This window comes from Rhinolophus hipposideros (genome assembly GCF_964194185.1).
Source record: "Rhinolophus hipposideros genome assembly, chromosome: 7".
Lineage (NCBI taxonomy): Eukaryota > Metazoa > Chordata > Mammalia > Chiroptera > Rhinolophidae > Rhinolophus > Rhinolophus hipposideros.
In genome coordinates, this window is record NC_138053.1 from 38,337,125 (window position 1) to 38,359,961 (window position 22,837).

Genomic DNA, 22,837 nt, shown 5'->3' on the forward strand with positions numbered 1-22,837 from the left:
TACCTTTTGATCTCTCCTTTTATTTCTACTTTGACCCAGTTGTTCTTTAGCAGCATGTTGCTTAATCTCCACATATTTTTGGTTTTTCCTGCCTTCTTTTTGCAGTTGATCACCAATTTCAAAGCATTGCGGTGGAGATTATGCTTGATATGATTTCAGTCTTGTTTAATTTGTTGAGACTAGTTTTGTGTCCCAACATATGGTCTATCCTTGAGAGTGTTTTATGTGCACTAGATAAGAAGGTATAATCTGGTGTTCTGGGACGAAAGGCTCTGTAAATGTAATTATGGCCATTTGGTCTAATGTGTCATTTGAGGATGATATTTCCTTATTGATTTTCTGTTTGGATGATATATCCGGAGCTGTCAGTGGGGTATTGGTCCTTTGTATTGTACCTTTTATCATTATGAAATGTTGCTCATTGTTTCTTGTTACCTTGTTTATCTTGAAATTTATTTCGTCTAATACAGGGTGTCCAAACTGCGGCCCGCGGGCCAACTGCGGCCCTTGATCCATTGATAATTGGCCCGCAGCAAATTCCAAAAATATAGTTTACTTAAATAAACCAGATGAGGCAATACGTACTTCACCTTGAGTGAGTGGCCCGACTGTTTGTGTATTTTACCGCATATGGCCCTTGGTGAAAAACGTTGAAAAACGTTTGGACACCCTGGTCTAATATAAGTATGATTACACACACTTCTCTCTGCATGCCATTTGCTTGAAGTATCATTTTCCACCCTTTCATTTTGAATCTACTGTATATTTGTCCTCACAAGTGAGATGTGTCTCTTGAAGGCAGCATATGTTTGGGTTTTGTTTTTTGATCCAGTCTGCTACTCTGTGCCTTTGTATTGGTTAGTTCAGTCCATTTAGATTTAGGGTGATTATTGATATATGAGGAGTTCCAGCAAATCTTCTATTGCGTTTGTAATTGTATGGGACAAGGCTATGAAATTTTATATGTATAGTTGCCCCTGGCAACTCCCATTTTACTCTATTTCTCTGAGGTTGACTATTTTAGATACGTCATTTAAAAGAAATAATCGTTGTTTGTCCTTATGTGATTGGCTTATTGTGCATGTTGTCATATATGGCAGAATTTCTTTCTTTTTTTTGAGGCTTAATAATATTTCATTTTTTGTATATGCCACATTTTCTTTATCCAGTCACCCATCGATGGACATTTGGGTTGTTTCTGTATCTTGGCTATTGTGATATGGGAATGAATATGGGAGTGCATATATCTCTCTGAGGTCCTAATTTCCATTCTTTTGTCTATATACCCAGAGTAGGACTACTGGATCATATGGCAATTGTATTTTTAACTCTTTTAGGAACCTCCATGCTGTTTTCCATAGTGGCCGCACCATTTTACATTCACACCAACAATGTACAAGTTTTCCAATTTCTTGAATTACTGTGATTATCACCCAGTGACATGTTCTTCGTATATACATATTCAATATGCACTTGCCTTCGATAGTCCATGCTTATTTTGCTATAATTCTTTCCAAATAATTTATAAAGGTGATTTACTTGTACTAATAGTAGAAAATACCTTACACTTAAGAACTTCTTTTCTTTTTATGTTTTTGAAGCTTTTTTTATATGCATTATCTTATCTGATGCTTATAGATAGGCCTGTATGGCCAGTCTCCTCTTAAATTCTTACTAGGGATATTCTAAAAACGTATTGTACATTTTAAATTTGAACTTCATTGTCCAAACTAGTCTCTCTGCAAAATTGTAAGCCATTTACATTGTAAAAGAATTTGCAAGTTCTTATTTTACTCTAATTGCTTTGTGATTCATACTTTTTGAAGATATACTTCCACTAACATTATGTCAGTGAATTTATAGGATTGAGCAAAAGATTTTATAGTAAATAGCATGAATATTTTACTTTACGTCTGCAATGCAAAAGAACGACAACAAAAAAATGTGTGGGGGATTCTGTTATGAGCTGGCAAGTCTGTGGTTTAATTTGAATTCACTGAAGAGAGTGGACTTCGTAGATTTACAGTTAATGAGACATTTTTCTTAAAGTATTCTATCACTACGGGATTGCATACAGTTAGAACTGACAGTTGGAAACGTGCTCAGAAAATGAAACTAAAAAACAGCTGTCTCTCTGGGCAAATGCTACCAGCTGGTGAGGCTCACCAAAGCAAAATATTTTATATAATAAAATAACTTTCGGATATCACTGAAGTTACATATTAAGGTAATTTTTTTTTTTTTGGTTTGTTTGCTTTTATCAAGGCAAAACACTAAGATACGTTTTTCATTTTAAGAAGTTTTGTGTTTCAATGACAACTAATCTCTTTAGCATGTATTCATTAAACTAATACATATACCTTTAGAGTTTACTTTGGAAATTGCATAGGGGTCATTGGAAAGTTGGTTTTGTTTCTTATATGGATTTTAGAAGTAGAAACAATTTTTTTTTCCTGTTAGGTTTTTTTCTAGAATAAAATCTATGTTTTAACATCTTGACTTACATTAGAAATGAATTGTTACTGTCTCATACTCTGAGAAAAGATTTATATCTCTGGACCTTAATTTAAATTTGGTGGGTCCCCTTCTTTTGATATTGTCAGATCTAGCTTGTAAAAATTATCATTTAAATTGTAAAAAATTATCTGTATTTTATCTAATTAAGAAACTATTCCCTTTTTTGTCAGAATGATATTTGTTGAATTTCTATAATTCCTATATTCTGAAGTCCTTTAGTGTTTGTACATGGACAAACTGTATAATTATTGTTTGTGTAAAAAGAATAAGTGTACATTGTATATTACAGACTTTAGTAGAAATTCATCAATTCACTCATAAGGAAAACCATAGCTAAAAGTAATATATCTAAATATATTGTATATTGTACCATGTTTCCCTGAAAATAAGACCTAACCAGACAATCAGCTCTAATGCATCTTTTAGAGCAAAAGTTAATATAAGACCTGATTTTATTTTACTGTAATATAAGACCAAGTCTTATATCATTTCATATAATATAATATAATATAATATAACATAACATAATATAATATAATATAATACCCGGTCTTATATTAATTTTTGCTCCAAAACACACATTAGAGCTGATTTTCCTGCTAGGTCTTATTTTCAGGAAACATGGTAGTAATACATTTTACCTACTCTTTTGAGTTATTAACTAAACCTTTTTGTTTTACTTTACTAATGGTTACTATCAGGTTTACAATATACCTCTTTAACTTACCACAGTTTATTTTCAAATAAAATTATACCACTTCACATGTAACATGAGAGCCAATTACATTGTACTCTCATTTCTCCCTATACCTGGATTTCCATTTGGTATCATTTTCCTTAGCGTAAAAAACATTGTATAATATTTCTAGTATTAGTCGGTTGGAAATTAATTTTCTTGGCTTTTGTTTGTCTGGAAAGATTTTTATTGTGCCTTTATTTTTTGACAGATATTTTCAGTGTATGTAAAATTTCAGTTATGGGGTATTTTTTTTCTTGGATTACTTTAAAGGTGTTTCCTCATTTCTTCTGGTTTCTATTATTTTTGTTGAGAACTTAGTGATATTTCTTATCTTTGATTCATTTTGCAATATGTTGTTTTCTCTGGGTGCTTTTGAGATTTTTCTCTTAATCACTGTTTTTCAGCAATTTGATTATGAATATGCCTTGGATTTTTTTTCTTCACAGTTAACTTCTTTGCTGAGCTTCTGGGACATGTGGGTTTGTAGTTTTTTTCAAATCTGGAAATGATCTGGCATTATTTTTTCAAATATTTCTTCTTCCCCTCAACTCACTTCCTTTATTCTAATTGTGTGTTAAGCTGCTTTTCATTATCTCGCAGGCCACTGAGGCACCGTTCACTTTTTCAGTATTTTTTTCTTTTTTCTTTTGTATATTTTCTATTACTATATCTTCACATTCTCTGATCGATTCTTCTGCAGTGTTTAATCTGATGTCAAACGTATCCACTGAATTTTTTATTTCAGATACTGTATTTTTCAGTTCTGAGCAGTTCCAGTTTTTGGTTGTTTTTAAATTCATTTCTTTTCTCATTATATTTGTATTTTCCTGTACAGCCTTGAACATTTTTATAATAGCTGGTTTAATGCACTTGTCGATTAATTTCATCATCTCTATCGTTTTTAGGTTTCATTTTACTCATGATTTCTCTCCCAGTATGGGTCATATTTTTCTATTTCTATGAATGTCTGTAGTAATTTGTACTGGATAGTAGACATTGTAAATATTTTATTGGTGAGGGTCTGGATAGTGTTGCCTGTCTTGGAACAAAATTGAATTTGTTTTGGCAGAAGTTAAGTTTACTGTGGAATAACTTGATCATTTATAGGTTTGTTTTAAAGCTTTGCTAAGATAGATCTAGAGTAGCTATTATTTTAGGAATAGTTTACCTCTCTTCTGAGGCATGATCCTTGTCAGCTCACTGCTGAATATTCTGAATATTCAGTGAAGACCTTTTCACTCTGGCTTGTTTGAACTCGAATGTCTCTGAACCCTATATAAGCTCTTGGAATTGTTCACCTTTAATCTTTCCAATATTTTTTTTCTTCAGTCGTTTTCTTGGTCTGGACTCTTTTAGAAGTTTCATCCTATTCATAACACAACTGAGGCAAAGACTTAAAGGGACTCATATGTAGATTTTTTAGAGCTCTTTTTCTGCGTAACTCCCTTATCTTTGATATTGTATCCTGCAAATTCCAGTTGCCTCAGTTTCCCTGAACACCAGTCTCTTTCTCCTCAACTCAGTGAAGTCATTGGGTTCTGCTTGGGTTCCTCCTTCATGGCCACAGTCCAGAAATTGCCTTCAGGCAGGAAGCCAAAGTGATTATGGGTTACTACTCTTAGGGATCACAGATCTATTGCCTGTTTTCCACTCTCTGAAACACTTTAATATACTTTGTACAGTAATCTCTTTGTTTATAGTGAGAAGGCAAATCCAAATACTGGTAGAGTCATGTGCCACAAGACAACATTTTGGTCAATGACAGACTGCATATGTTACAGTGGTCCCATAAGATTGTAACATAGCTGAAAAATGCCTATTGTCTAGTGACGTCTCATCTGTTTATAAGCTCATAACACATTACTCACATGTTTGTGGTGATGCTGGTGTACACAAACCTATTGAACTGCCAGTCACATAAAAGTATAGCATGAACAATTATATACAGTACATAACATTTGATGATAACAAATGACTGTGTTACTGGTTTATGTATTTCCTATACTTTTTATCATTATTGCAGCGTATATTCTTTCTAGTTATTAAAAAAAATACTGTAAAAGAGTATGTTGTGTTATGCCATCAGTGGCCTCATACATCTCTTGTTTAACATGTTTCTTGTTTACTTCACTTTCTCTTGTGCTGATTTAATCTCGGGTTGTGTTGTATAGTAACATGCTGTACAGGCTTGTAGCCCAGGGGCAGTAGGCCATACCAGATAGCCTAGGTGTGTATAGTAGGCTATACTATCTAAGTTTGTGTAAGTATATTCTGTGATGTTTGCACAACAATGAAATCACCTAATGATATGTTTCTCAGAACATATCCTCATCGTTAAGCAGTGCATGATTGTAATTCCACTATGGATAGCTGGAAGCTAAAAATTGAACAATTTATTATATATATATAATTATATATATATAATTATTATATATATTATTATTATTTTGCTTATAATGTAGTAGAAATAGAATAGAAGGAAACTTCTGTTCCTCTCCCTCAATGGGAGTGGTTACAAAAGAGAGTATCTCTTGACTTAATAAGATAGCCCCTCTTTCTTAGACTAGTGGTTCCCAGTAGAATCCACACTATTATGTTTAATACAATTGTCTTCTTTTCTGGCTTAAGAAAGACTTTCTTGTCAAATTGATAAATCTCTCTATGTGGAAAGGTAACAGAAGAGTGGTAAAACTAGTATCTTTTTTTTTTCCTGCCATCATTGTAGGGAGTAGCCTTTACCTTGTTTTGAAGAAAAAGATAAAGGAGCAAACTGTTAATCTCTAATATAGTTGCTGATATTATCTCAGTTTCATAAATTCAGATGGCATAGCAAAGGCTACTCTGAGTTTATCAGTGTACCTAATTTTTTACCCCTAATACAGTGTGGTCTTATTTTATATGTGAATGTTTTTCCTTAGGTAGAGTAAATAATTTATAGGCAATTTATTATTTACAGGTACAATATCTGATTTATAGCTTGTTTCTTTTTTCTGGCTCAGTAATATCTGTTATTATACCTTTTATTTTCATGTATTAGTTTACCTTAGATATGTGCACTATAATGTTTCCTTGAGTATGTTAATAAAAGTCAATGCAAAGTCATTCAAACATATCTATTTGCCTTTGAGGTCATATTTTATCAATATTTACTGTAACAGAGTGAGAAAATAAAAAGATCATGAAAAGTTAGTGGGATTCTTTACCTAACTGTCTGACACAGTGATGGTGTTGTCATGAGTGCTTGAATTCAGTAACCATGGAATCTTCATTCTTCTAGGTTTTGAAACACAGATGTTAATATTATTAAGAGAAATAGGAAAATTTGGACTCTAGTGTTCCATGCCCAACCATCTAAATATACCCAATATAAAAATTAAAATCATATAAATTTGTATAGCCCGAAAGGAATCTAAAATAGTGCTTTTTGTAGCGTACATCTGAGAAAATATCCTGGTCAGACCATTTTTTCCTTTTGGGTCAGGGTAAGACATGGAAAGGCTCTATAGTCTCCAGGTGATGCTGCTTAGGCCATTCTTAACCCAAGGGGGTAGGATTTAGGCGCAGGGTCTGTGACTCTCAATGGGATAAAAATTATGTCTTTCTTATTACTAACTGCTAACCTACATTTCTTTTAATTATACATGTAGACATAAAAAATAGTAATATTAATAATCTTGTGACTTTGTCATAGGTAAAAATTACTTAGGTTTTTAAATGATATGATAGTCCTACATATACCTAAAATACATCAGTAAAGAAGGGCATACATTATAATAGAAATTTGGTTTTTAAAACTTTTTGGACAACTTTAATATAATTGGTGTCCTTTGTAATCCTGTATTTTTTATTAATGTTTGATAGATGAATGGATAAAGAAGTTGTGGTATATATACACAATGGAATAGTATTTGGCTGTAAGAAAAGATGATATAGGAACATTTGTGACAACATGGTTGGATCTTGAGAGTATAATGCTAAGCGAAATAAGTCAGACAGAAAAAGTAGAGAACCATATGATTTCACTGATATGTGGTATATAAACCCAAAACAACAAAAGAACAAGACAAAGAAATGAGAAACAAAAACTCATAGACACAGACAATAGTTTAATGGTTACCAGAGGGTAAGGGGGGTGGGGGGAGGGAGATGAGGGTAAGGGGATTCAAACTTATGGTGATGGAAGGAGAACTGACTCTGGGTGGTGAACACACAATGGGATTTTTAGATGATGTAATACAGAATTGTACACCTGAAATCTATGTAATTTTACTAACAATTGTCACCCCAATAAATTAAAAAATAAACATTCTGAGAAGAATCTGTTGATTTCATCAGACAATCAAGAGGATGTTCACAAGTTAAGAATGCATAGTTTAGGCAATTAAAATTACTTTGGTTTTACTTTACTCACTTTAAGCATCCTCTTTTGTTTCTATTCTTGCCTACTGGTACTAGGTTACTAATTACCCTTCAATTTCAGTTTTACCTCCCATGTTCCCGTAACATCTTTATATATGAACTATGTAACATAGGAGATACAATATCATGAAAGTTCAGAAAATATATTCTAGACTGTAGGGCAGACAGATTGCTTAGTTTTAAACTCAGACTGTATGACTTATTTAGATGTATGACCATGGGCAGGTTATCTAACCTTTTAAACGCTTTGGTTTCCTCCTTTACTTTATAGGGTTGTTGTAAAGATTAAAGGATATTTATTAAAGGGACTTATGTCAGTATGAGTGCTATGCATATGTTTGCTATTATCATTATTTAAAAATAATTTGAAAATATTTGAAAATATTTGATTGCCATTACATGAGTTGGGTCTTAGACATTCAGCCCAAGAGAAATATATATAGTTGCTTCTCTTCCAGAAGCTTAAAATCTAGTGGCAAAGACAGATATTGGAAAAGACATTATTAATAATCTAAGTGTTATTAGGAAGGAGAAATACAAAATTTTTAGCTGTGTGTTGAGGATAGATTGGAGGCCAGGCAAGGAAGATATTAAAGCTACATAAGCAAAAAATGGGATAAGTATTCCAGGTGAATAAACATCGTTTGCAAAGGCTCTGAGGTGAAAAAGATCCTGATACATCTGAGAATTTAAAAGAAAGTCAGTGTGGCTATACAATATGGAGAATGAGGAAAGAGTTTTATAGGATGAAATTTGAGAAGTAGGCAGGAGCCAGATCTGTAGGACTTTGCTTGTTTTAAGGATTGGGGCTTTATCCTTACTTACAGCACTGGGACACCATTAGATTTGCGTTTTTAAAGGAGTAATATGTCTGCTGACAGGAGATAGGATCTGAAGGACGATTTATCATGTTAGATATTGCAGAAGGAGGCTACAAAAGCAGTCCAAGGAAGAGATAATAACCTGTTGATAGACTAGAATGGTGATAGTAGAGATGGGGAAATGTGGGGATCTTCCAATAACTGGAGGGGATTGATTGTAAGGGATGGATGAAGAAGAAGGATTCATGACATTTACGCTTCTGTCTTGAACAGTTAGGTGGATGACAGTGCCATTTACGGAGTTGATGAACACACTGGAGGAGAAATAGGTTTGGAGATGGATTCAGTTTGAACATACTGAATTTGAGGTGCCTATAAAATCACTAGAGGAGATATCTGTAGTTCGTTTGATACATTTTCAAGTCTGTCTGTCTGGTAAGCTATTTAAGAATCTGGTTACCGGAAAAAAAGGAAGGTTTAGAATAAGGAGGACTTTTCTTTAAAGTAGGTGAAAGGAAAATGTGAGAGCAAGTAATCTGAAGCTGATATAAATGAAGAACAACTGTGGATATACTCATAGACTAGAACTCCAGGAATGCTAATGGAAAGTTGGAGGAATTCATTTTATTTCAAAGACGTGCTGAAAAAACAGCTACTTCAAAAGATTTTTTTTTTAAAGTTTAGAAAGTACACTCTAAGAATGAAGTATAAGAGGTAATAAGGGGGAAACAGGGATGAGATGGAGATGATTTCCATGAAATTTAAGGTATAGTTCTTACTTAAGAGGATATCCACCCAGGGTAGATGTTCTTTTCCAATCAGACAGCATTGCCATTCATGTCATACCATTCATATCTCTTTAATGTAAAGATGCTGGAGGAGCCCTTTTAGGCTTAGACAAACTAACATTACTGAAAACATTAAAACAATAACAATATAAAATGATTAAAAGAAATTTTATGTTTTTTCCTCTTCCTTCTTTCCCTGTGTCCGTCCCTTCCTCTATCTCATCCTCCTTCTTTCCTACCCTTCCTCCCTCCATCCCTTCCTAGGAGGAAACTGGGATGGAATGTAGAGTTTAGATAAATGGGACATTAAAAGGAAAGGGTGTAATTTTTAAAAAATAATTGACTAACTTATAGGGTGGATCTTTATTTTAAATGATTCTAAGTCTCAATGTAATAATTTTTGTAAATTTAATTTGCATAGAATTTAATAAACATTACTTAAGGTTATGTATGTGTTACTTAGTGAATATTTTTGAGAAGCATTAAATATTTTGAAATTTATTAAACTATGGTACATCCACACAATGGAATACTATGACTAGTAAAAAAGGAATATAAAAGGTCTCTGTTACTGAGAAAGTAGATCATCAGTATAAATTTTTAGATGATAAAGTAACACGATATATTTAGTCTGCTATAAGAGAAGATAATGAGAACACAGTGTGCAGCACAGTGTGTATCATATATAGTATACTGTCTTTTTTTAAGAACGAGAGGGAAATAATACATTTTTATATGCTTGTATTGGCACTAAGAAACACTGGAAGGATGCATCAGAAACTAAATCGTAAGATTACCAATAGGAGACAGAGTGAGGGGGGCACCCATGGAGGAGGACAGGGGAGGGAGGGAGACTTCTCAGTGTATATTGTTTTATATTGTTTTCGTGTTTAATTTGAAACTTGTGAATTTACTTTCAATAAAAATTAATTTTTAAAATGTTTTTTAAAGTGTATTACAGTTTTTTATGAATTGAAATATCACGTTTGCAAACACGACCAATCATTTTTCATCCATTCATTGTTCATGTATTGTGCATCTACAGGGTAGTTCTTGCTACAATAAAGTAGAATATGTTCAGTGGGCAAATGAGAATGTGAGGTAATCATGATGGAATGCTAAATGTCATAAGAAAGGAGGAGTCATTCACAGCATCAGTGAAAACTTCAAGTCGGAGGTAGCATTTGAATTGTCTTTTGAGCAATTGGAGAAAATGGGGGAAGTTAAGAGCATTTTAGGTGGGGTATGAACATATGAACAAACACGGCAAGTATAGGGCTTGCTCCAGTGAGTCCTTGGCTTGACAGGCAATCATGTATGAAAATTATCTCAAGTATAGCTATAGTCTTCTTTAATATTTCAATAAATTAAAATGTTTTAATGAAAGGAAACTGTTGTTACCCTGTTTGTCATCTGCCTCATTTCCAATAAAATACTTGTGGAAATAGACGCAGTGTCAATAACACCTGAACTAGGAATATGGACAGTATGGGAAGTTTTAAAATGTTTTGTTTCGATATAATTTCACACGTAAAAGTTATATAATTACAAGGAACCTCATGTATTGTATACTACTTATATAATTGTTTTTTCTAAACCATTTGAAAGTAAAGTTGAAACCATTATTCCTTTTGCCACTAATACATTGTTTATTTCCTATTATTTTTTTCATAACTATAGTACAATTATTAGAATTAGGAAATTTTATATTGATTCAGTATTAGCTATGTTTAAAAAGTTCTGCTGTCACATAATGTATTTAATAGCTGATATTCCTTAAGTCTAGGATTAAATCCAGATTTACACATTGCATTTAGCTGTCATGTTTCTTTATTCTCCTTTAATCTGGAACCATTCCTTAAGCCTTTCTTTATCTTTCTTAACATTAACATTTTTTGAGGAGTATACAACGTTTGTTGAATAACCCCTAATTTGAGTTTGTCATATGTATTCTCATAATTAGATTGCATTTTTAACAAAAGTAGCTTAGATGTGGTCTTTGTCCTCAATGCATGGTATTAAGAGTACATGATTTCCGTTTGCTCCAATATTGGTGATGTCTGCCAGGTCACATACCTGGCACATAGTTACTTATTATACCACATAGTTACTTATTATTTTTCTCTTTGTAATTTATCAGTAATTTGGGAGAAGATACTTGAGACTATGTTATTTATTAAACTTCTACGTATTAATTTTAGCATCTTTTGATGACTTTCTAACTCTATCATTTCTTCTATATGCATTAATTGGCATTCCAGTGTAAGAAAGAGGTTTTTTCCCTCTTTTTACTTGATATCATTATGAACTCATAGATTCTTTGTTTTTTAATTTATTAGTTTCAAGTGTACAAGACAAGGTAATAGTTAGACGTTCATCATGTATATCCCTCACATTGTGAACCCCCCTCCCTCCATCCACTATCCCTCTGACCTCGTGCCGAGCCATCACATTATATGGACTCATAGATTCTTATTCTATTCAGTAAGTTATGTGATCCATTGAAGTCATTAGTTTGATGCCTCTACTAACCGAGATTTGGCTAGATGGTTTCTTATCAAGCAGGTTTTGTGTCCTTTTAACATTTATTCATCACTCTTTCTTCAGTATTTTCTTAATTTTTGGTGCAAAATATTTTTTTTAGATTTACCTTGTACTTTCTGTGCTCCAGGCTCTGAATCAGCCTTTTCTCCTACATTCCTTGAATCTCCTTCCATCTTCAAAACCATCATTGGCCAATGAAGATCTTCTCACTTTGCATCTTTCTGGCACTCTATTCTTCCATAGTCTTCCACTTTTAAGAATTTATATGGTTTGTTGGGCCCACTCAGATATTCCAAGATAATCTCCCCATTTTTGGTTCTTAATGGTAATCATATTTGCAAAGTCTCCTTTAACATGTAATGTGACATATTAACGGATTCTGGGAGTTGGGATGAGAGCATCATTAGGTAGCCATGTTTCTGCCTACCACACCCAGTATTATCCAGTGGTGCCTGACTTTGCTGGATCAGTTTTCTCTTTGTGTGTAGAATACCTCTGACCATTTCCTCCTAGATTCAGTGAACACAAAAGAAGTGTTGGGATTCAGAGTCACAATAGTACTATATTAGAAATAATATCTATAGGGAAATTATAGGGGAAAGACACTGTAAAAATACTGAAAAAAAGAGTATTGCTTTGAAAAATAGGAAGTCCTTGTTTGTGAGTTTATATTAACTAGTCCTGATCTTTAGTATTAAGGCCAATATTATTCACACAACAACAGGAAGTAAACCACTGCAAGTACTCAGTAAAGAGTCTCTTAATTTTGTGTAAAAACATTCTCAGATAGAGAGAAAGTCAGAGCAATAAGCTATAATAATTTATGTGAATTTTGATAATGGACAACATTGCATCTTATGGTGTTATTTCTTTCCTATTTAGATCATCACGAAGTATGTGTATGAACTCCTGGAAAAGGACTGTAATTTGAAAAAAATCTCTATTCCAGTAAGTTCAATTTTTTTAAATGTTTATACTTCTGAATAAAATAGTTTTCAATTAAGAAGAAAACTTCTGTTTTAGGTTAACTATGATAAGTTTAAATGTTAAGATCCTAGTGTTTTGATATTGATAAAGGTAGCATTAAATGCCTATCAGTATATCTAATCTCATTGCGCACAATAACTCTCAAAAAGTAATACTCTTCAGTATAAAGGAAAGACTGATTTCTAGTGTTTTTTTAAATGATAACAGAATTAAAAGACTACCCTTTTTTCTACCCTTCATTTTATTGATATAATTTATTTTTACTTATTTATGTGAAGTGAAGTAAACCAGTGTACTTTTTGTTGCATTAGACATTCACCATCTCTTTAATAATTTCATTTTTATTATACATTTTATTTCTATGTTATTTCCTCTCAATAGTCCCAAATTCCGGAACATTTTTTTGAAATTTTGCAGATTGCCATTTCAGAGTGAAAAGTCTGAAATTTGTTCTCAGATTCAAATTCTCAAGAAAACCTTTTTGTTTTTAACGTGAAATATGAAATATTAAGCTTTCAAATGGAGAAATAGTAATCTTATGTATGAAGTGATGGTGAGACTAGATTAGATGATTTTTGCTCTCCCTGACAACTTTCTGATTTTATGATATATATGAGGCTTAACAAAAGTAATTCATTTAAGGCACAAGACTTTGCACATAGAGAATTTTGTTTTCATGAAATTTTGCATGACATCTTTAAATTCTTTGGGTAATATTATTCTACTATGAATTGTAGGGTTTGAGGATTTTTTTTATACTATCTGTCCTCACAAATTAATTCCATGTTCAATTTTTTTTAAAAAAATCTGTTTTATATTTAATTTTATGTAGATAACCTCAAGTACAGTTCACATTATTATTTATACATTTATTCATTCATTCATTCAACAAATATTTATTTAAGGGTGCCAAGCTCTATTCCAAGTGCTTATGAAGTACCAGTGAATAAACTATTATTCTATGTAATAGCCAATGTTTATTTGGAAACTTTCCCTTCCTTTAAAAATACATGAAAACCAAGAGAGTGAATATACTAGTCCTTTTGGAATTCAAACTTTTTTGTTTTAGTTTTCATTTTAGGCCTAGTGTGTTATTTTATTAAAACTATGTATTGAATTTGATCTTCTAAATGTCAATGTAGAATTTTTATCACTTTGTCTAGTCTTCATTTTTTAAAATTTAATTTCTTTCAAAGTATTTGAAGAATGATATTTAAAGAGCCCTAGGTTAATTAATTGTTACAACACAATTAATATTGAGTTCTCTATAATACTTCTAGTTTCATGGAACCTTTAAACTCACTTCAATTTCCTAGATTTCCAGAACAAATCACAAGATAATTGGCCATATAGATCATGTTATATGATTAAGTTTCATTAATTTCTTTTATAGAAAGCCTGAAATTAGGTTTAGACAGAGTTTTTTTTTTTTTTTTTTTTTACCTAATTTCCTCTCATTACATTTAGACTATAAAGCTAATAAGCATAGAAAGAGTTTAATATTACATAAGACCTATAATAAGTGTCATGTGCATTTTTGGCTAGTAAAGATTTCCTGATTTTATAAACTGAAAATAAACAAAATTTCTTTTGTTTTAGGAAATTAATCTCTCTTTAAATTATCATCACATATTATATGTAGTAGTGAAAATTTTCTTCCATAACTTACAGTTTTCTCCTGAGTTCTCTTAAATCCGAGGTAGATGGTAGCAGTGAGTGTGTTTTGTTTTTTTTGTTTTGTTTTTTGGTACAATTGTTCTTTTTCACTAAAGGAATACCACCTAACTTTTTTCTACTGATGATGAACTAAGTTTTAATTTTATAGTTGAACTATTTAATAAGGAAAGAAAAACTTGCTTTGTTACTTTTCTAAATGACAGCACTTTATGGAGCTCATGATTTGATAATGAAGATCATGATCATGTCTCATGTTTACTCCCCACTTCACTTATGTAGGTACAAAATATTCTCAGTTGTAGTATCTCATACTTGTATAGAATACTGGATACATGAATTAACTTAATAACTTGGCTACAAAATTTTCATTCAGTTTATTCAATCAGTTTTAAATGAACATCACGATTAGTGGGGTTCATGAGCATTTCCAAATGAATTGTTACTGCTAAAAATTATTTGGTGCAGTCTCACTGACCAGTCGGTCTTTGAAGTTGATTTATCAATAAAGTGGGGTGGTACATTGAAATAATCTTTATATGTATGTATTTCTTAATGAAAGCTCAGCTTAATGAATTACTATTATTTGAAGATAAATGGCCCTGGAACAACCATTTCTATCTTAATTAAGTTAATGAAGAAAAATTATTCAGATAGATATTTTACTATTGAAAATTAGCACTAACTTTATACAGATTAAGTTATAGTTACCAACTGCAGAGTCAGAGTTCTGTGTTAAATCGAGATGAATATTAACCAATAATCAGCTCAAATACTGCTCTTACTCCTTAGTCCTTAATACCATTACATTCACTTTCATTGTTCTTTTTCCTTCACTTTTCTAATGTTCTCATACTTTTAATGTTAACTTATATGGATGTTCAAGTAAAACTTTATTCATTTATTCATGGCTACATTTATAGCCTCTTAAAAAATTTTGAACATTATAATATAAAAATCACATTTTTATCTTCTGAAAATACATACTCTTCCAGTGTTAAAGTGATTACTATGAAATTTAGAGTACCAACATTCCATTGCTTAAAAAAATTGACACTATTGAATGAAATAGTGCCATTGTGACAACATAGATGGATCTTGAGATTATTATGCTAAGTGAAATAAGTCAGACAGGAAAAAATCGAGAACCATATGATTTCACTAATATGTGGTATATAAAACTGAAAACAACAAAAGAACAAGACAAACAAATGAAGAAACAAAAACTCATAGATACAGACAATAGTTTAGTGGTTACCAGAGGGTAAGGCGGGAGGGACTTGGTAGATGAGGGTAAAAGGGATCAAATATATGGTGATGGAAGGAGAACTGACTCTGGGCGGTGAACACACAATGGGATTTATAGATGATGTAATACAGAATTGTACACCTGAAACCTATGTAACTTTGCTAACAATTATCACCCCAATAAACTTTAATAAAAAAAAAAAATTGACTGAGTTCCTTGGTAACAGGGGACTTGGTCAAATAGGAAAAAACAAACAAACAAAAAACAGTGATGGGCCAGTACTGGCAAGTCCATAGCTACAGGTGTTTTTCATTAAGATAAACATGTTCATTTCCATGGCCATTCCCGGATTCATTAAGGCCTCACCGACTTTAAGAGGCACTTTTATTTGTGCATGTTTAAATGTACTCTTTGGGAAATGAATGACCAGAAACCTCTTTGGCCTTTTTTATTATACACTTACAGCCTTTTAATTTTTTCTTTGTTTTAGTCGCCATTTTCTCTTAAGCCACTTTAACGAAATAATTCCTCTGTTTTCATATAATATTTTTAGCTAAAAGGAAATTACCTAGATTTGGTTTTCCCTTTTCTCATCCACTTCTCTTCCTCTGTGACTTCAGTGGTACCCGCTGTCATCACTGTAATCTATTTGCTCTGGGCATCTTATGAACTTGAAGCTAATGTGATTGTTTTACACTTCATATCTCTGTTCCTTCATATTTAATTACTAATAATAAAAGTATAATTACATCACTTTAAATCTTAGCATTGTGCAGCTCTTTTTAAAATTCTTTATAATCGTGTTTGAATTTAATATTCAATATATGTTTTCTGAACCAGGAAGTGTGATAACCAGTTATAGTGTGCATTATTTAGTTAAATGCCTTCTATCTAAAGGAAGTCACTGGTGATGCTTGATGAGATTCATATTCCAAAAGTTTATCCATTCCTTTATTTACTGAGTGCCTGTAATGTGTCAGTCTCTCTTTTAGATATTGGGAATATAGCTAGATACAAACAGAAATGTTTGTGCCTTCCTAAACTGACATTCTAGTAGAGGAAACAGATGGTTAATAAACAGATATACAAAAAAATATATAAAGTAAAACATACAATATATTAGATTGTGTCATGTGCTATGGAGGAAAATAAAACAGAGCTAGGGCCTAGGGAATTCTTGGGGAGGTATTTAAATGAGGTGGTCAGGGAAGGCTCCATTGAGAAGGTGGTATTTTTCCTTTATCACTGTGGCCAGGCTCCTCTTGCTGAAATAATTGGCCTTTGTGCTCTGTTGACAAAAATGGTTAAGTATCTATTACTGACATCAATCTGATTGTTTTAGAAGTAGAGGAATTTTAATTTTTTTCTCTTCCCAGGAACAGTGACTGGGAACATTTAGAATTCAGGGTATTTTTTATATCTAGAGTTTTTGTCTATTATTTTAATAATTGTATAAATATATACTGCTGACGAAGTGAAGAACTATTGCGTACATGGCATGTAGACTGACCCTCTCTGTTTCAGGATGTCTACATTACCAGCCATCAGGACTTTAGCTTCTGTCTCTGATCTGGCTGCACAAAGAATTCCAGTCCTAGTTATTTGCCATTGCTAATGCGAAATACTACTCGGTGTGTGCCATGGCATATATAATACAAGGTTGGGGAGTTATCCCTTCCTAAAAGTCTTTTGAATCTTTCAAATCTAAATAATACATCATCTAGCTTAAACTAAAATATTAAGTATGATCAAAATGAATAAAATACTTACCAGCCTATAGATAACTAGTACATAAAATAAGATTATCAGAGTATACAAATATTCCTTCCTAAAATAATTGTGATATAATCCTATGTTCATACTCTGAATGAAATTTCAAAGTCCATTTACATAGAACAGTAGGTTTTTGAATTTTTGAAGTTTCCTCTCCCACCTTTTAAAAGTTTATTAGTATTCATAGATAATGCATGATATTCCAATAGGTGGATCCTTCAATTGGATGTTTCTGTTTTCTGTGCAGTATGCGTCTATTATAGAATTATAGATGTGACCTTGGGCACGTTAAACTCTCAATTTCTTCATCTATAAATGAGTATAATAATAGTTCCACCTTAATGGGGTTGTGATTAGTTGAGATAATATTTTTAAAACATTTCACATAGTATCTAGACAATAGGTAGACTTCAAACCGTTATTCATTATTATATGTAATGATACTATCATACTAAATATACAACAATAATGTAGGGAAACATATATATCTAATATTTTTTTTTATGTTTTCATACCATTTTTCCCCGAAACAAGCCGGACCATGAACTCTAATGCGTCTTTTGGAGCCAAAATTAATACAAGACCCGGTATTATATTATATTATATTATATTATATTATATTATATTATATTATATTATATTATATTACTTGTAATTATATTGTAATTATATTGTAATTATATTATATTATATTATATTATGTTATATTATCCCAGTCTTATATAATATTATATAAGACCCGATCTTATAGTAAATAAGACCGGGTCTTATATTAATTTTTGCTCCAAAAGACACATTAGAGCTGATTGTCTGGCTAAGTCTTATTTGCGGGGAAACACAGTATTTAAATTAGTATGATGTCCTTTTTGCTCCTCCAACTTATGTATAATTGTTAATCTCATGAATATTTTCATTTTATTTTAAAGGTTTTTTTACTTGTATAATTCTGTAATAGCCATTTTATCATTTATAGTAATCATTAGTTTTCTAATTTATGTTTATGCCTGATCAGAAAACATTTATTTATTATTATTTTTTAAATTACAGGTAGATGCCACTGAAAGTGAACCAAAGAGTTTTATCTTCATGAGTGAGGATGCTTTGACAAATCCACAGAAACTGATGGTTTTAATTCATGGTAGCGGTGTTGTCAGGGCAGGGCAGTGGGCTAGAAGGCTTATTATAAATGAAGATCTGGACAGTGGCACACAGATACCATTTATTAAGAGAGCTCTGAATGTAAGTACAATTTTCTTTATATTTTTTTGACATTTTATAGCTCTGTTTTAATATGTGTGATAAATTATTTTAAGATATCTCTTCAAAAGTATATCCTAAATATAATCTTATCTTTAAATTATTGTTATTTATTTGTAATGAAGAATTATTTTGCATTATTTTGCGGTTACGATTAAAAACAAAATGATACCTTCTGTACAAAAATTTAAATAATGTCTGAAATGAATATTTTCAATTCTAAAATTTTTTTGTTTATTATTACAGTGTCACAAACTATCGTGTACTTATCAATGTTATTGAAATGCTTTTGAAATAAATATGATTCTTTTGTAATCTTTTCCTTCCTAATTTAGTGAAGTTAGAAACTAAAGGAAATTTGCTACTTTAAATTAATCTCTTATTCTTTAAAAGAAGAGTTGGAATAGTTCAGTATTTTTTGTCATTTTTTTAGAAAACTCTTTAGAGACACAAATAAAATGATTTTAGGCATAAGAAATATACGTACAAAATAGTAACATGCAATATTTACTGAATTACTTGATTCTTATTTGAATTCAAACAGTTTAGAAATTGGTATTTTAAAATTGTGTTCAAGATTTTCTTTCCTATAATAGTGAAATTGTTTATTCTGACCGAGCATTTTACTTCTGTATGTTTGTATACTTTTGTTTTACTGTCATATTCTTAAGGGTTTTACTTGAGAGTTTTTGTTTTACTGTCATATTCTTAAGGGTTTCTTTCACATATGAGTACAGTTTTTCTTCAAACAAAAGGTAAAGTGGCATCTTGTATAATATAAGAATGTAAAGTTAGGAATATATGCATGCATGTATATTTTATAAGAGGTACATTATTACATTTTTGTAATTAAAATTAGAAAGGTATCTTTAATAAACTGATGATTACAAAGGTGAAGGATAATATGTTCCCTACTCTGTTAACTCTGAAATGTTAATGCAGTTGACCCTTGAACAACGACCCCCCACTTAGTTGAAAATCTGCATATAACTTTTGACTCCCCCCCAAATTAACTACTAACAGACTACTGTTGACCAAAAGCTTACTATAACATAGTCAATTAACACTTGTTTTGTGTACATATATATATATATATATAATATATATATTATATATATATATGTTTTATATATTATATTCTTACAATAAAATAAGCTAGAGAAAATAAAATGTTATTAAGAAAATCATTAGAAAGAGAAAATACTTTAGTACTGTACGTATTTATTGAAAAAAAAATCCACAAATAAGTGGGACCTGCGCGGTTCAAAAGTCAACTGTGTTACAGCCCAATTTCCTAATGAGTATTTTTGTTAATAGATTTTAAGGCCCTTAAACTACTGCAAGTAGAATTTCTTAATTGCGTATTTTTTTCAGTCTTCATGGATGTACAAAGAACAGAAAAGTGTTACTTTTGAATGTTGCAAACATCAACAGTGTGTTTTTAGTAGAATTTAACTTAAATAAATTGTGGTTTAAATTGAATTAACTCACATAAAATTTTGTATTATTTAAACTTTTATATTTCAGGATATGAATAGTGAATGAACTTTCTGACACAGTCTGTGGTTAGAACAGATTCTGTTGATGTATTTTAAGATTATATGTGAAATGTGATCACAACTCAGTGAATATTTTGAATAAAATTTAGTAAAGAAAGTCAGATATTTGTACTTTTGAGTCCTTAGTGAAATACTTTATGTAATTATATTGTCCCTGCTATATAGTTGCTACTAGATCAACTATAAGTGTTTCCCATTCTTGAATATTTTATTGTTGTATAAGATTTTTTGAGGTTAATGAGTATATGGGATATGATCTCACTTATATGTGGAATCTAAAGCACTAAATAAATTAGCAAAGTAAACAGAAGTAGTCTCAGAGATATAGAGGCAAAACTGATGGTTGCTGAGGGATGAGGGAGAAGGGAAGGGATTAGACAGCATAAATTGGTAAGTACAATATTGCCACAGGGATGTGAAAGACAGTTTGGGGAATATAATCAATGTTGTGAAGATTTTGTAGGTTGTCAGATGGGCACTTGTCTTATTAGGGAGACCACTTCATGGACCGTGTAAATGCCTGACCACTGCAGTGTACACCTGAAGCTAAAGCTGAATAATATTGTATGTCAACTATAATTTAATGTATGTATGTGTATGTATACATATATATGTATATATATACACATATATGTGTACATATATATACATACACATATATATACTTTTATGTATGTGTGTGTGTGTGTGTGTGTGTGTGTATGCTATGTTTCCCGAAAATAAGACCTAGCCAGGCAATCAGTTCTAATGCGTCTTTTGGAACAAAAATTAATATAAGACCTGGTCTTATTTTACTTTAATATGAGACCGGGTCTTATCTAATATAAGACTGGGTCTTATATTAATTTTTGCTCCCAAAGAGGCATTAGAACTGATTGTCTGGCTAGGTCTTATTTTTGGGGAAACATGGTATAGTCACAGGATATGGAGTACTGCATACAGAATAGAGTCGATGGAATTGTAATAGATATGTATGATGTCAGAGGGGCAATAGATTGGGGGAAGGGGGTTATCACTTTGTGAGGAATGAAATGTCTCACTATTGCGTTGTTTTGTACACCTGAAACTGAAAAAAAAGAAGAGTATATGGGAATCCATACCAAATATCTTTGAACTGATTACCTGTGAATATCCCAAACAAGAGGAAGGAAGTTTGTCCGTAATAGTAGTATAGTCAGTCATCTTTCTTGGAAGTAGGAATAGTATTTTGGGGAATATATTTTTATTGCCTTGACCTTTTTTCTGCTTTTCTCAATCATAGCAATTCATGATTCCTTGAAAAATAAAAAATAAAAACAAGCAGCTGATTTCTAAATACCTTAACATTCAGTGTATTTAGTATTTACTATGTTGTATATTTTGAAATTTTTAGTTTATATACTTTATTCTCTTTATTTTATAATAACTGAATGTGAACTTTATTGTGGTAACTTGCTGCATGGTGAAATTTTAAAAATGGATGTCTGCTTTTAGTCCAGATAAGTGATTTTATTACTTTGGTTTTACCTTTTCATAGTGTTTCTCTGGTAATTCTTCAAGGGCTTCTCTGTGTTTGTGTTGCCGGGAGGCAGAGGAACAGTTGTGGGAAAGTATTTTAGGAAGCAGGCAGAGGAAGACTAATGGGAAGAAAGAAGCTGTCTCATCCTTACTTTTTAATCAGATAAGCTCTACTTGTTTTTGTTTTTGGACATTTTTCAAAAATTGTATTTAAAGGTTTCCATAGTTTACACAAGATTGGGAGCCACTACTCTGTTTTTCATGTTTTGTCAGTTTTCATATCACAACTGAAGTAAATTCTGAAATTTTTCAGGTCAGACAATGTCATCTTTACCCAGTGTTATTAATAACATTTCTGCTATATTTCTTGCAGATTTTCAATATAAAAGTTCCTAAAATCGGATTCATATCATTGTAAGGTTAAAACACTTTTTTTTCCAACAGTAGAGCCCTGCCTCTAAGTGGACTGTTTTGTTAATATAGATATAGGTAATTTTTAAATCTTTGCAGCCACTTTGGTTGAAGTTGGGGTGAGTATTGGAACCACATCCACAACTCCTCCTGGGATTCCTTCCCTGAACCCCGGGGCACCATAGATCACAATTTGAAAATTGCAGACCTTCCCATCTTTGTATTTTCAATACTTCAGAACTTTATTATAAAACATGTATGGAGATTTCGTGTAGAAGTAGTACATACAAGATAAATTTCCACAGTTCTGAGGTTTCATAACTAATATTTTTAATGTTTAATAATTCATTACATAATTACTTGGTGTATCATATAGCCAAGTACTAATTCAGTGTCTGATTGTGCAGTTTGAGATTTTTCTCATAGTTGTTTCTTTGATCTTTTCTCATAGACATCTTTTTAGTCATTTCAGTTGGTCTCCAAAAAAGGGGCAAGGAAAGGAGATGATACTTAAGTTAAGTCGTTTAATTACTAATTGCAGAGGTGGATGAAGGGTGCAAAACTTAAGGAGATATTAACTCTCAGGGTTTCAGAGGTGTGCA

At 31.7% G+C, this 22,837-nt stretch overlaps 1 protein-coding gene across 4 annotated transcripts in view; it reads left to right on the forward strand.

Moving 5' to 3' along the window:
- Window positions 1-22,837, forward strand: part of ARB2A (ARB2 cotranscriptional regulator A) — a 388,747-nt gene that overhangs the window by 84,794 nt on the left and 281,116 nt on the right. For all 4 annotated transcript variants that reach the window (XM_081054485.1, XM_081054484.1, XM_081054486.1 and 1 more), the window contains 2 exons: window positions 12,711-12,776; window positions 18,559-18,750. In XM_081054485.1, coding sequence (XP_080910611.1) covers window positions 12,711-12,776; window positions 18,559-18,750 — 258 coding nt within the window. The remainder of the gene's footprint in view (window positions 1-12,710; window positions 12,777-18,558; window positions 18,751-22,837) is intronic.